General features: G+C 52.8%; 1 protein-coding gene across 1 annotated transcript in view; it reads left to right on the top strand.

Annotated features, from left to right (window-relative positions):
- The first annotated feature begins 454 nt into the window (after nucleotides 1–454).
- Nucleotides 455–15,455, top strand: part of CDH22 (cadherin 22) — a 66,922-nt gene continuing 51,921 nt past the window's right edge. The window contains exons 1-2 of the mRNA XM_038572499.1: nucleotides 455–709; nucleotides 9,356–9,650. Coding sequence (XP_038428427.1) covers nucleotides 455–709; nucleotides 9,356–9,650 — 550 coding nt within the window. The remainder of the gene's footprint in view (nucleotides 710–9,355; nucleotides 9,651–15,455) is intronic.

Genomic DNA, 15,455 nt, shown 5'->3' with positions numbered 1-15,455 from the left:
TTCTGACGCTCTCTTGTTTCTCTCGCAGGCCCGGGGCGGGACGGCCCCCAGCCCTCCAGGGATCGGCGGGGCCCCGACCAGCACCCCTGTCTCTGCGCGGGGACCATGGCGCACACCGGCCTCGGCCTGGGGAGCCGCCGGGGCGCCGCCTGCTGATCCCGCGGCGGCGGCGGCGCGAGGGGGGCGCGGGCGGGGACCCCGGGGGCCGTCCATGCCCCGGGCGCGGCCGCGCCCCCGCCACCTGCAGCCGGGCGCCCCCGCCGCCGGGCGGCGCGCAGGGCGGCGGGCCTGTCCGGGTGCCCCGTCGGGGGCTGCGCCCCGGCGGCCGCGCTGAAGCCACCATGTGACCCGGGGCGCTCCGTCGTGCCTCCGAGCGCCCGCCGACGCCCCGCACCTCCGGTCCAGGCTCCCGGCCCCGGCCCGGGCCCCGGCCCCGGCCCGGCGCAGGCCAAGCATGAGGCCGCGGCCCGACGGGCGGGCGCTCCGGGCGGGGGCCGCGCTGTCGCCCGCGCTGCTGCTGCTGCTGCTGCTGCCGCCGCCGCCGCCGCTGCCGGGACCCCTGTGGGCGGCGGGCACCCCCGCGCCGGCTGCCCCCGGGGCTCGGCAGGACGGCGCGCCCGGCGCGGGCCGCGTGAAGCGCGGCTGGGTGTGGAACCAGTTCTTCGTGGTGGAGGAGTACACGGGCACCGAGCCCCTGTACGTGGGCAAGGTAAAGTGGGGCCCCGCACCCCTGCCCGCGCCCAGGACCCCGGAGGCCCCCAAGTCCCAGTCCCTGCCGCCTCCTCCCAGCCAGCAGGGTCCGCGCCCTGGGCTTGCCTCCTGGGCCCCACCCCCCTCCGGTCCCTCTCCCCCGTGCATCACAGAGCAGAGCGAGCTAGTAAGTAAACCCAGGCCGTCTTGTCGCTGGATGCATCTAGAATGTAGAAACAAGTTTGCAAATCTGATCATGTCACACGCACACTGTCCCCACCCTGCTTAAAATTCTTCAGTAGCTTCCCAGGCACTTGGGGTCAAGTCCAAATTTCATCGGTCTCCTACAAAGGTCTGGCTCCCCCTGCAGCCTCACCTCCTGCCCCACTCCTCTGAGTTTCACTCCCAGGGCTCTTCTGATGGTGGTCCTCTCAGCGCCCTGCGCTCTCCTGCCACCGCCCCTTCGCCTGGGTCATTTCCTCCCTCTGAATAGGTCGGTCCTGCTCGGTTTGCTGATTACTTTTTTTTTTTTTAAAGATTTTATTTATTTATGAGAGACACACAGAGAGAGAGAGAGAGAGAGGCAGAGACACAGGCAGAGGGAGAAGCAGGCTCCGTGCAGGGAGCCTGATGTGGGACTTGATCCCAGGTATCCAGGATCAGGCCCTGGACTGAAGGCGGCGCTAAACCGCTGAGCCACCCTGGCTGCCCCTGTTGATTACTTTATCCTGACACTCAGGTCTCCACTCAAATGCCACATCTCCAGGGAAGCCAGCCTGATCATGCAGGCTTAGATTCCCCTGTATGTGGCCATCCCTCCCTGTCACGTGCCCTCCAAGGTCCCCATATCTTACCTTCATCACACTTCATTATGTATGTGTTTGTTTGATTATGCAATTAATGTATATATTTCCTATCAGACTGTGCTTGTTTTGTACACTGTTAAATCCAGCACCTAGAACACATTCTTCATAAACTGTTTGCAATTAAATGAACAAACGAATGAATGAATGAAAGCTACTTTCTAAACTCTCTGAGTAAATGCTGGTTAATTGTGGCTAAGGATCTGTGCCTTAGGGATATATGAAGCTGGGATATGGCTTTTGTTCAGCCATTCAATTCCTAGTGCCTCATGGGTATGAGGCTGGAGAGGCAAAGGCAAGTAAGATCCAGCCTCTGCCGTTTGGGGGGCTCCCCAGAGTAGCAGAGATGCTCTGGTATGGAAAGCTTCACAGGTCAGCACCTAGCACTGAGTAGGCACTCAATAAATGGTATCCATTGGCTGGCTTCATGGAGGAGAATACACCTGAATGGTTTTTTTTTTTTTTAATATTTTATTTATTTATGACAGAGAGAGAGAGAGAGAGGCAGAGACACAGGCAGAGGGAGAAGCAGGCTCCATGCACCGGGAGCCCGATGTGGGATTCGATCCCGGGTCTCCAGGATCACGCCCTGGGCCAAAGGCAGGCGCCAAACCGCTGCGCCACCCAGGGATCCCATGAATGGGGTTTTTGATGTATGAGTAGGAGATCGTTGGGCTGATGAGGAAGAGGGCATACATAGGCTGTGCAAAGACTTGGAGGCCTTAGGGAGCCTGGCTTAGTCAGAGACTTGTCAACAGTGGAGGTATTGAAGTGGAGGGTGCTGGTAGGGCACAGTTCTGGTTTCTGCTGAGGCCAGTCAGCTTTCCAAACATGTTTGATAGCAGAGTCAAGGGAGGGGAGGGACCAACTCTGGAGTTTCCTGTGTGCTCAACAGGTCTGAGGATTGGGAGGCTGACCAACTGCTCAGGTCAGAAACTCAGGGCTGGAGGAGGGGAGGAAGGCATTGATGTAAATCTCTGGGTTTGTCTTGAAGGAAACCTAGATTTTCTCTGGTCTAGACACAGTAATCCCCGGTTCTTGGCTACTTTGCCCTCCATACCTGCCCTTGCTCAAGGTCACCTGGCAAACTAGTGACAGAGCCTAGGACAACGGACTCCCAGCCAGGGCAGTGAGATGGTGGGGCTGGCAGAATGAGGTGAGGGGATGGGGAAGGAGGGACCAGTTCCAGACCAGGTCTGGCGAGATTGGTGAGATAACTAAGAATGCAGGCTTGGGGGCCAGACACACCTAAGCTTCTGGCCTGCTTTTGCCAACCCATGAACTGTATTACCTTGAGCAAGTTGCATCACCTCTCTGAATCTGTCTTTTCATCTGTAAAAGGGGGGCTAAGAGAGCCCACTTGATAGGGTCGTTGAAAGGATTAAGGAAGAAAACAGTGTATACAGTGTTCAGCCTGCAGCCTGGTTGGCTGTTCATTGTTGTTTTCTCATTATTCTCATATGAAGCACTTAATCCTTAAACTGCAAGGTAGAAATCATCGTTCCCTAGTGTGGCAAGGAAACCGAGATGGAGAGAGGGCAAAGCCCTAGAGTGGGCAAGAGGCTTGGCCAGGACTTGAACCTGCGTGTGTCGGAGGCCCATCCCAGCCTCATCTCCAAACCTGTCCAAGGTCATACAGGCCTGGGAGGTGGATTTGGGTCCAAGAAACCCCCAGAGAGACAGGGAAGGACTCGCACGCATCTGCCTAGATATCAGCTTCATGCTGGCAGGTACCTGAGCTCTGCTCTCTGCCCAGCAGCTGGAGTTCCGAGGCTTCCCCAGCCACCCAAGTCCTGAAAACACAAGAGAACCCATCACTGGTTCAGCACTTTGCGCTGCATCCCGATAGTCCTTTGCATCTCAACAACATGACGGGAACCCTATCTCTATCTCCAGGAACCAGAGTCTGAGGCCTTAGTAAAGTCCCTTCATTGTAAGACCGGGAAACTGAGGCTAGAGGCAGAGAATATCATTGCTAAGGTCACCCAGCAACACAGTGACAGAACCAATCCAAGAGACCAGATTTCTGGATACTAGCGTGGGGCCCAATGCAATGTGACTGCCCTTGGCCATGAGCCAAGCATTGTGCCCAGGTCTTTCTTCTTGTGCCCACCTCTCCTAACATCCCCACTGCTGCCACGACCATGTTATCCTCCCCTCTGTCACCTTCACCCAGAGCCTCCCCATCTTAGTCCAGAGCCCTCCTCGTGCAGGGAAGAGAGAGAAGTTTCCATCTCTCTGCAAACATTTGCCCAGAGCACACTTTCTTTGGAAAAGTGGTATACAGTATGTGGTTCGAGGGGGCCAACTGGAGCCAGGCTGCTGGGCCCAAATCCCAGCTCTGCCCTTTATTATCTCTCTGATCTTGAGCACATTATTTAACCTCTCTGAACCTCAGGTTCCTTATCTGTTGAGTGAGGCTGTTCCTCTCCCCTCCTCAATGGGTTGTGTGGTGAGGAATCACTGAGTTCGCGCATGTCATGAGCCTAGAAGAGCCAGTGCCTGGCACCCGGCGTGTGCTGGGTGTTAGCTTTTATTATTATACTTTTATTATTCTAGGTCTGCCTGGTATTTCCACCAGCTTGAGCATCGCAGTGACTGTGAACCCCTGCCCCCAACCCTGAAAGTCTTCTCAAGCAACCGGATGTCCCGGTTTTTCCCCACCAACTGGTGGGGGGCAGGGGGAAGGGGTCGCTAAGCCCGCCCCTCACGCAGTATTCAATTCAATGAGGAGTATGAGCTTGGACTTTTTTTTTTTTAATTTTTTATTTATTTATGATAGGCACACAGTGAGAGAGAGAGAGGCAGAGACACAGGCAGAGGGAGAAGCAGGCTCCATGCACCGGGAGCCTGACGTGGGATTTGATCCTGGGTCTCCAGGATCGCGCCCTGGGCCAAAGGCAGGCGCTAAACCGCTGCGCCACCCAGGGATCCCTGAGCTTGGACTTTTAAAAACCACCTGTCCCCTTTTCCAGCCAAACCTCACCTTTGTGCAGGCAGTTGTATGTGCACACACACACACACACACACACACACACACACACACATGCTCGTACCATGCTGTCTCGCTCTTTGCGGGAGAAAAGACTTCTCCACGGTTTCAGTGAATTCACTGCTTCCTGGTCCCCCGCCCCAGGGAGCCGCTCGGAGCATCCGTCCTTGTCGAATTCCAAAGGTAGCTTAGCAACAGCACCATCCGCCGAGTGAACCCCGGGCGCCCAACAGTAACCTATTTTACAAATGCCTTCTCCATCACTCACCGCCAGGCTCCTGTCGGCACCCACAGGAACCGCTGGGGCCCGTGGTTGTCACCAAGGCCCCACATCCGCGGCTCCCTCCGCTGTCCTGCTCCCTGGGCAGCCTGGCCCACCTCTTCCCCTAACCTGCCCACAACATCCACCCTCAAAGCAACCTCCCAGATTTCCATACAATCTGGGTACTTTGACTAATCCCTTTTCCGAACTATAATTTCCCTGGAGGCTTCTGTCAGCTGGATGTGGATTTTGTAGGATTTTTAATTTTTTTTTAAAAGATAGAATTATGGGGTCAGCACTTATGACCAACTCCTGTGGGCGGTGAGATCTATTTTAGATATACAGCAGGATTAAAGTGGGGAGGAGAGCAGATTTAATTAAGTTGCTAATATTTAAAGAAAATTGATGAACTCCTGGTTTACGAGAAGCACAGGCATGAACAGACCCCTCATTCCAGGGGAGGCTCTTTATTTGATTTGCTTTCCGTTTAAATCCTGGACTCGTTTTATTTGCGTAGCCGTGCTGTCCGTTTAATTGTCTTTAATAAGGAAAACGTACCTCTGCTCGCATTTAATTTTGATTTAATTAGGAGGAAGTAATTAATGGCCTCGTAAATCCCATTTTTCAGTTCCCCCCGGGATGAGAAGCCATCACTCTTGTGTTTTTCACGTTGTTTATGATCTAGGGCTGGGGCTTGGGGGGCGGGGATCTCCCCTGGGGCTGTCCGCACTTGATGGCAGGTGGAAGAACCCAGGAGGTGGAATCAAGCCTCAGGGTTGCCCCTTGCTGGCTGTGTGACTTTAGGGAGGATGTAGGCCCTCTCTGATCTTCAGCATGTCGACCTGTGCAGTCGGGAGAGAATACCTCTGATTCACAAGATCATGATGAGATGTCAGTGAGGTTGTGGTAAAGGGTCTAGCAGTGTGTCTGGTGACTTCCCTAGTCTAGCTCATGTGTACCTGGGATTTAACAGTGACCAGATCCTCCAGAAATCCCAGAAGGTTAGTGGGAAATTGTGGTGACTGTCATATATTTCATTCTTCATTTATTTGGTTTGGTGCCATGCCTTGTGCTATGTGCTGGGTAGAAGGAAACGAACAGTCATATGCTTGGTCCTCAAGGAGCTCACATCTCACACCCTCACCTGCATATATTCTTACACACATGCACACACTCAGCTCTCTCACTTTCCCCCATATTTTCTCTGCAGGCCTGGTCAGGACATCTATGTGTGCCAGGCATGGGGAGTTTAGACAGGCATGAGTCAGTTAGTTGGCACCCCTGACGCCCAGAACAGCTGGGGAGAGAGTTGTGCCACACTGAGGTATTACAGGGGAGTGCAGAGCAGAGAGGAGTGTGCATGGAGCTGGGCGAAGGCTCTTCAACCAAATGGGGGAGGGTGGGGAGGAGGACACCTGAGAGGACTGCCTGAAAGAGGAAACAAGCCAAGTTTAAAAGACAAAGTACTAGATGATGATCCCCCTGTCTCTCCAATGGGTCAGGACTTTAGTCTATGGTGGTGTGTCAGGAGATAGGGGATGAAGTGGGTGACCCTCAGTCCCTCCTGAGCTCAGGATGGGAAAAGGAGAGAGAACTAATCTGCATTGAACACCTACTAAGTGCCAGGAGCTTCCACACGTTATCTTATGAATTGTTGGAATGCACGGGAGTCACATTGTGTCCTTTACAGATGAGGAGACTGAGCCTCAGAGAGGGGTAGTCTCTGGTCAGGGCCATGTGACGGGCCAGTGGCGAAACCTAAGCTGGCACCCAGCTGTCCTCAAACACAAAGTCCTTTTCTAAGTTTCAGTGAAGTGGAGACTCAGGCAGAAGAGGCCAGTACAAGGCGGAAGGTGTGTCCAGGCTAACAGATCTGCAGAGGCTGCAGAGGGACAGACTGGACTTTCGGAGTCAAACAGACATAGGTCGGGTTCAGTGTCCTCACCTGGAAGAGGGGGATACGACGGTGGGCACTCCAACATTAAATTAGATTTCTGCAGGGGCCCGCAACACAGCTGGCACGTGGTAGGCACTCCGTAAACAAGACCACTGTCCTCCAGCCTCCACTCACAGCTGAGAGTCTTGAGAAATGTCCTTCAAGGGGTAGAGACACAGGCACACCCTCTTCGATCCGGAGCCAGGACCCATGCAGGCAGGGCAGGCAGTGCAGGCAGCCCTGGCCCAGCTCAAACCCACAGCTCCCAGCTCTCAGCTCCTGCCCCCGTCGCTCAGCCCTGTCTGACTCTGCAGTCCCCAGAGAGCAGCCTCTGGGCCACCGCATGAGCAGCGTGTCATTCTTCACGGAAGAAGAACATTGGTGACATCACCACTGGTGGCTCCGCCCCCTCCTCCCCACTCCTCACTCGTGAGCAATCCCTGTCTAGGGTCTGAGCTCACATGTAAGTAAGGTCTGCAGAGACATGATAGAGTCCCACGGGACAGAAAGAGAGGGCAACAAGGTCTACAGAAGATTCGGGTCATTACAAACAGGATCTCATTGAGTCCTCACCACACCTGTGCTAGGGAGGGCTTGATCTGATTTTTCAGGTGGGAAAACAGAGAGGAGGAATGGACCAAGCCTATGGCCAGAACATTACTGAGTGCTGGGATCAGGAGATTGGCTTCCCTGGGGCACCCGGGTGTCTTAGGTGGTTAAGCATCTGCCTTGGGCTCAGGTCATGATCCTAGAGTCCTGGGATTGAGCCCATGTGGGGCTCCCTGCTTACTAAGAGCCTGTGTCTCCCTCTCCCTCTGCCCCTCCCCACTTGTGTTCGCTCTCTCACTCTCTCTCAAATAAATAAAAATTTTAAAATATATATTTAAAAAAAAAGGAGATTGGCTTCCTGAACTTACCCGTGCGACACAGCAAAGGGCTTACCCTCTCTGCATTTCCATTTTCTCATCTGAGAAATGGGAAGAACAGTGTTTCATAGGGCAGAGATGAAAACTAATAGGATTACAGCTGTGAAGCATTCCCCCACATGGTATCTGTTCCACCACACAGCTCAGCAGTGCTGGCTGACTAAATAACCAGAGGACAGGTCTGATTGGAAAGTGGATGGAGGCACTTGAAGGGACAAGTTCACCCTCGCCACGTGCCCTGGACAAAGGTGGAGGGAAAGCATAAACAGCAAACAGGAGAGACAGGTCTCTTCATCCCCTGCACTGCCAATGATTCAGGGCTGACGTCCTGAGATAATTTTATTGGGGGCATTAAACTGAGTTATGAGGTTTTTACAATCCAGCCACTTATGAGAAATCTATTAACAGTAACTGGACAGGAAGAAGGCTTCTCAGTGGAGCCCAGAACGGGCATTAATTGGGGCAATCTATAACAGGACGGGGACCCGGGAAGGTTCCACCAGACGCCTCCATTTACTCCCCGCAATTTCTGCTGAGAATCAGCAGACTCGCCAAAAAGAGAGAGATGCCCATTAATCGGCTAATGAAATATGAAAATGTTTATGGGCCATTCAATCTTCCAAATGGCACTTCTATAATCCACCTTTCAGACACAGAGTTCCACCAGCAGAATTTATACCCGGGCTTCTTCTGCGTGGCAAGGGGTGGGCTTTCATCCCCCTTCGTGACGACTTCATTGGCACCTGTTGTCCTGCCGAGTGGGCTGGGGTACGTGGCATCCTGGCCTGAAAGGGGCCTTAGGGAATCTGTCACTCACACTCCATCTCTACAGAAGCTTAGAGCAGAGTAGGGACCCACCCAAGGTCACCAGCTTCATCGGATGCATTTCCCTCTGCTTAGAGCTGCCTTGTGGGCATTGGAGGATCAGGACCTAGGGGTTTCTATTTGGGTAACAAGCTTGCTACCGGTTTCTTCCCTAAGAGATCTCAGTTCAGTGAAAACAGCCTGGGATTTGGAGCCTGACGGTGCCTGGATTAAATCCCAGTTATATATAGCTAACATTTAGTAAATAATATAATAGCAACGATAGCTACCATTTATTGGACACTTATTACGTCTCGGGCAGGGCTGATTTTCAGCTAGTACATACGAGTATGGTTGTGGCGGTCATTAAGAAAGTGAAAAAGCTCCCCACCTGCGGTAAATGGTCTCTCTCCTCTCCCTCACCCCCGTTCCCTCCGTCTGCCCCCTGTACCTCTCCATGATCCAATAGCCAGAGGGTCCTGCCTTGGCCAGCCAGGGCCCTGCTGCAGTACCACTGTATGGCAATGCCCCCGCCAGGCTGGCTGACAAATATCATGTGTCCCGTGGTGCCAGGCAGGTGCTAGTGCCTTCTGTGGACTTGAAAAAAAGTTTTTAAAGAAGTCTGAACAGATAAGTATGGAAATGGCTTTGCACGGTGCCAGGCATGGAGTAGATTCTCCTTCAATATGCATTCTCTTCCTTCTTTGCTCCCTTCACCCCCTGTCCCAACTACATGCTGAGCTCAGAGTCTTGGGGGGCTAAAGGGGCGATGGACCTATATCTCAGAGTGGGAGTCAGAGACAGCCATCTGGAACCTTGATAGAGGTGCAGACTCCCGAGGCCTCAACCCGGACCCACTGAACTTCCTCCCTGCCTCCCCAGATCCACTCAGACTCCGATGAGGGTGACGGAGCCATCAAGTACACCATCTCGGGCGAGGGCGCTGGGACCATCTTCCTCATTGATGAGCTGACCGGAGACATCCATGCCATGGAGCGCCTGGACCGTGAGCAGAAAACTTTCTACACGCTGAGGGCTCAGGCTCGGGATCGTGCCACCAACCGCCTGCTGGAGCCCGAGTCAGAGTTCATCATCAAGGTGCAAGACATTAACGACAGTGAACCCCGCTTCCTGCACGGCCCCTACATCGGGAGCGTTGCCGAGCTCTCACCTACAGGTGTGCGTCGGGCTCCGGGGGCACCAGGCTGAGCCAGGGGCCAGGATATGGGGAGCTGCTGGGTTCTGGGGGAGTCTGCTTTGGGGACCGACTGATGATCTGGGGAGAGTTGAGGCTGTTGCCCCAGTAGGGGGTACAGTACGGGCATGAGCCCAGGTGCCCACATGGGCTCAGGCAATAGTGATGGCACAGCCACAGCTGCACATCTGGCACACACATGACCTCAGGCACGTACATGAACAGCCTACAAGTTCAGCTGACCACTTGTACACAGCCCCACACAAGCACGGCTCTGCGCAGACCTCGCCCAGCCCTTGGCCACAGACCCCCACAGGCGCTGGCATAATTGAAGGCGGGTGCGCTAGAACTGGGAACAAGCAAAGCGGAACACAGCTGGAACAAGGCTGAACCACACGACCAGACAGCCTCACACCCCACAGAACCATGTACAACACCACTCAGCAAACAGCCCCTCACACAGATGGAACTTATGCACAGACACAGCCACCTACGTAGACATGGGCAGAAGCCACAAACAGACATGACCCTCCCCGGGCCAGGCTCCATCAGTGTCGCCACAGCAGCAGGTGCGACAGCATCCAGACAGCTTCATGCCCTGCCCACCAGAGACCCCAGCCACACCCAGCCCCAGCCCCCTGGGGACACAGGTTCACAGAAATGACTGAGCCCCAGACAGTGGTTCAGCGGCACCTACCCGGGTATGGCTGCTAACGTGCAGGGGCGCTGGGAACGCACAGTGATACGTGTAAAATGGGGGCCCACACACCAGAACCCCCATGTGCGAGGAGAGCTCAGGCAAAGGCTCATCTTCACATAGCAGCGGGACACTGTAGCTAAAGGTTGGATAAATATGCCTGCTCCCACGGTGGGGCGCCCTTAGCCCGGGGCTTCTGGGAGAAGCCAGAGTCATGGGCAAGGGGCACAGCCATCTTCTTACCCACTGGGTTAGCCCAAGCACCTGCACACCAGGCTGGGCAGAGAGCAGTGGCCCTCAGTCCTAGACACCTCATTCCATCCCTGCCGCACTGTGGTCATGGCCTCCAAGCTGCCCCTCTCTGGGCCTTCCAGTTCTGCTGATGCATGTCAGAGGCAGGGGTGTCTGAGCTTGTGGGAGAGGGTGCTGTCAGCCCCCGCCTCCCCAGATTGGGCTAAATCTGGCAGATTGGTGGGTAGAGGCAGCAGCCAGCAATGAAAGAGAGGGAAGTGCACCAGAGATAAGGGTGGACACAGAGGGACAGTGGGAGGACACGGAACAGTGAGGGCAGGGGCAGGGAGGTGGGTGCAAACTGGTGTGCACGCACACAGGGGTGCACGTGTGCCTGATGGGTGTATGCATTTGCACATGTGTGTGCATGTACATGGCTGGTCAAATGACACTTTAAGGCCTGTGCATGCGTATGCCATGCTATGTGTCTTTTTTTTTTTTTGAGCATATTAATTTATTGATTTGACAAGTGTGTATGAGGACCTACTATGTGCTGGGCCCTGGGAACAGAGTGTCAAGGAGGCTGCAAGCCTCTCTTTCACGGAGGGAACCTTTCAGCTGAGGAAGATAGGCAGTAAGGAAAGTCCAGATCATTGGACTGGGAAGGCTTCTCTGAGATGATATTGAAGCAGAGACCTGAAGAAAGTGAAGGATGGGTCCTGGGAGGAAAAGCATTCCAGGCAGAGGGAACAGTCCATGCAAAAGCCACAAGGAGAAGTGGAAAGGCAATCAGATTGTGTAGCCCTGTGGACCACAGTCAGGGCTTTAACTTTTATGCTGAGAAAGCTGGGAAGTCAGTAGAGAGGCTTGTTCAGCAGAGTGACATGATATGACTTAGTTTTAACAGGATCCCATGCTGTTCTATGACGATCAAATTGTGGTGGGATTGGGGCGTGGGGCAAGGACAGAAGCAGAGGAGTATATTGTAATTACCTCGGTGGGAAATGATGGTGGCTTGGAACAAGGTGGGACCAGTAAGGGTACTGAGAAGAGGTCGGCTTTGGGATATATTTTGAGAAGAAGCTGAAAGCATTTGCTAATGGATGGGATGTGGGGTTTGAAAGAGAGACAATTCAGGGATTTTGACCTGGGCAATTAAATAGATGGGATTTCCATTTGCTGAGATGGGAGGATCAGCGGGAGGGGCAGATCTCGGGGACTGAGTGAGGGACATCGGGAGTTTGGTTGCTGTAGTGCTAATGTTGGAAGTACTTATTAGACAGCCAAGTGGAGATCTTACAAAAGGCACTTCAACATACAGGTTCACTGGAGAGAGCATCAGAAGTTGTCAGTAGCAAAGACCCACAGACTTTCAGAGCCCAGTGATTACTTAGAAATCAGTTTTGCAAATGGGGTAAACTGAGGCTCAGTGAGGCCATGACGTGTCCAGGGTCACCTAGCAAGTCAGGGGCACCTCAAGCCCCTGATATCCCCGGTCCAGCAGCCCCTACTCACTGACTCAAATCACAGCCCTGCCTCTCTCTTCATCCCAAATGGACCTGCACATTTCCACATGGAAGAGGCCAGAGAGGTAACACGAGGTGAGGCAGGAGGTGAAAGCAGGAGCCACCTCCGAAGGACTTGAGGGAAGCATGGGAGCTGGGAAGGGCTTTGGCAAGGGAGCCATGTGGGCAGACATGGAATTTAGGAAGCTCCCTCTGCTACAGTTTGGAAGATAGGTGGGGACAGGGGACTCCAGAGGGAGGCATCCACCAGGTGCTCATCCATCACTCCACTCCCAACTTCAACTGTGAGCGGTGGGGGGACTGGTGGTAGCATCCCCATTGAACAGATATGAACACTGAGGCTGGGAGGGGAGAAATGGGCCTACTGTCACATAGCAAGTCAGTGCCTGAGCCAGCCAAGAGTTGCCTCCCAGGCTGTTGGGAATGGCAAGAGTGCTTGTGTCACACTTGGGGGGACTGAGGCCAAGAGAAAGGCAAGGACACATTCAAGATCACCCAGATTGTAGGAAGCAGAGCCAGCCCCGGGTTCATGAGTATCAGCCTGAAGAGCCCCTGCCCTGCCTCCCCTCCCCCTCCCAGCCCACGGACTCTGACATTCTGCTCAGGAAAGAGTCTGGCATTGGATTCAACGCAGACAAGCCAAGGAACCCGGGAGGGAGAAGGAGGAAACAGAAATTAAATTAGTTTATTTCATTTAAGCAACTTTTTGAAGAGGAAGCAAATCTGACACCGGGGTGCTCGTGGAGACTCCAGGCAGCTTTGAAAATCAGACACAATTACTGAGCCTCCTGATCTGGGCTGAGGAGGGCGGGGCTGACAAGCGGCACCAGGGTCTGGGCAGCTTCGAAGATCAGAGGGAGCAGGGACACAGCTTGGGACATGAAAGACAGCACTGCTCGCAAATTAAACCACTCACAGCTTAAAAAGGAAGGGAAGTGTGCCGGGGGCCTCCAATGAGCCGCACTTCTGAGGAGGGGCACACCAGCCAAGCTGAGCCTAATGCAGCAAAGTAGGTCCTGTAGCTGACAGTCAGGAGGCCTGGCTCCCTACATGACCTTGGGGAGGTCCCTGCCTCTCTCTGGGCACCAAGTTCCCTTCTAAGTATTGAGGGGCTTCATTCATGCAACAGATGTTTATTGAGTGCCTACTCTGTGCCAGGCACTGTTCCAGGCATTGGGGATTCTTAGGAAGCCTACGTCCAGAGCAGAGAGAGAGAGACAGGAAAGAGATGAACAAGCCAGTATATTAGAGGTCCTGTGGTATATAAATGCTGTGAAACCAAGGGAATTTGGCATTATACTGAGGGAGTGCTATTTTAAATAGAGGAATCAGGGTGGGCCTTTCTTTATAAAGGAGGACATTGGAACAAAGATCTGAAGGAACCAAGGAGCTATGTGAAACAGTTTTTTCTTTTTTTTTCTTTTTTTAAGATTTTATTTATTTATTCATGAGAGACTCACAGAGAGAGACAGAGACATAGACAGAGGGAGAAGCAGGGTCCTCACAAGGAGTCCGATGTGGGACTCGATCCCCAGACCCGTAATCATGCAGAGTCAAAGGCAGATGCTCAACCCCTGAGCCACCCAGGCATCCCTGAAACAGTAGTTTTCATACTGTATTGTGTATCCACATTACTTGGAGGGCTTGTTAAAATACAGACTGATGCCCCTTCTCCCCCAGGGTTTCTGAGTCAGTAGGTCCGGCCACTAGAAATATTTGTATTTTTAATAAATTCCAAAGTGACGCTGTTATTGCTGGCTCAGGAACCACACTTGGAGAACCACTAAGCTGAAGGAAGAATGCACAGGCAGAGGAAACAGCAAGTGTAAAGGTCCTGAGGCATAGTGTGTTTGTCATGTTTGAGAATAGCAGGGGGTCAGTATGGGTGGAGAGAAGAGTAAGTGAAGGGAGGAGCATGTCCAATGAGATCAAAGGAGGTACTGGAAACTGGATCCTGTAGGACGTTGTAGCCATTTTAAAGATTTTGGTTGTACTCTGAGATACAGAGTCGATGAATGATGTGATCCAACTTAAACTTTTAAAGGCTGGCCTCTTGGCCACCATGTCGAAAATGGGCTGTAAGGGACAAGGTTGGAAGTAGGGAGATTAGTGAGGAGGCAGGTCGCGGGCAAAAGGTGATGGGGACTCAGATCAGGTGAGAAGGTGAGAAGATATGGGATTCTGGATGCATGTTGAAGACAGTGCCAACTGGGTTTGTGAGGGATTGGATATGGGGAGTGAGATAGAGGTAAGCCAAGGGTAATGATGTGTTTAGCCTGAGCAACTGGACGAATGGAGCTGCTAAGATGAGGAATGCTCTGAGAAGAGCAAGATTAAAGCACAAACTCAAGACTTCACTCTTGAGCATGTTAAGATTGAGATGTCTACTAAAAAATCCAAGTGGAATTGTCAAGGGGACAGTTGGGTCTCTGAGTCTGGAGGTCAGGAGCATGATCAGGGTCAGAGATACAATATTGGACGTCATCAGCAGAGAGAAGGAACTTAAAGCCTGAGGCTAGGTGAAATCAACAAGAGTGAGTTTTGAGAGAAAAGGCTTGGACTAGACAATCTCTTAATGTTGGGGACACCAGACCCCTTCCCACAAGTGTCACAACCTGACCAGTGGACAGCAAGATTTCGTAGGGCTTTCGTGCCCAGTTCGACTCCACCTACTTATGAATGCCAGCTATGTATAAGATGGTATGCTTGGCACTGTTGAGGATACAGAAATGAGAAGTTCAATCCAACACACATCTATTAGCCACTACTTTATTCCGGGCACTGCAGGGGATGTAAAGATAAGTAATTGAATTAAATCCACAAATGTTTATTAGCACCCATTATGTACAAGGCCTCCAGTGTACTTGGCTCTGTAGGGGTTGCAAAGATGAGTCACCTAACTTAGCAAACATTTATTAGCACCTACTTTATCTATGTATATAGCCCCAAGGGGATAGAAAAATAAGCAGTTGCTTTCAATTCAATAAACATTAGTGCCTACTGTGTACATGACACTTTGCTAGGTATGTGGGGATGCAAAGATGAGCAAGACCCTCGCCTGACCTCAGAGTGGTGGCCGATCAGTTTCATCTCTGGGGTCAATTGATCTCTGATCAATTGATAGTGACTGTAGGGTTGGTTGAGACAGTCTGAGGCCCCATTCAAGCTCAGGAGAAAGCACCACAAACGATTAGTGATGTCTGCTGTGAGCAAAGGCAGGAGAATGGGGCAGTTTTGGGCATAGGATTGGCATTGTTGGACCATGGGATTGGGGTTCAACAAGATGTGGACATGGGCAGGAGCTCTACCAGAGCTGGGTTCCCATGTATTCTA

Source organism: Canis lupus, chromosome 24 (assembly GCF_011100685.1).
Source record: "Canis lupus familiaris isolate Mischka breed German Shepherd chromosome 24, alternate assembly UU_Cfam_GSD_1.0, whole genome shotgun sequence".
In the NCBI taxonomy this organism is placed as follows: domain Eukaryota; kingdom Metazoa; phylum Chordata; class Mammalia; order Carnivora; family Canidae; genus Canis; species Canis lupus.
The sequence above is the reverse complement of the archived record's forward strand: the minus strand, read 5'-3'. Positions and strand labels throughout refer to the sequence as shown.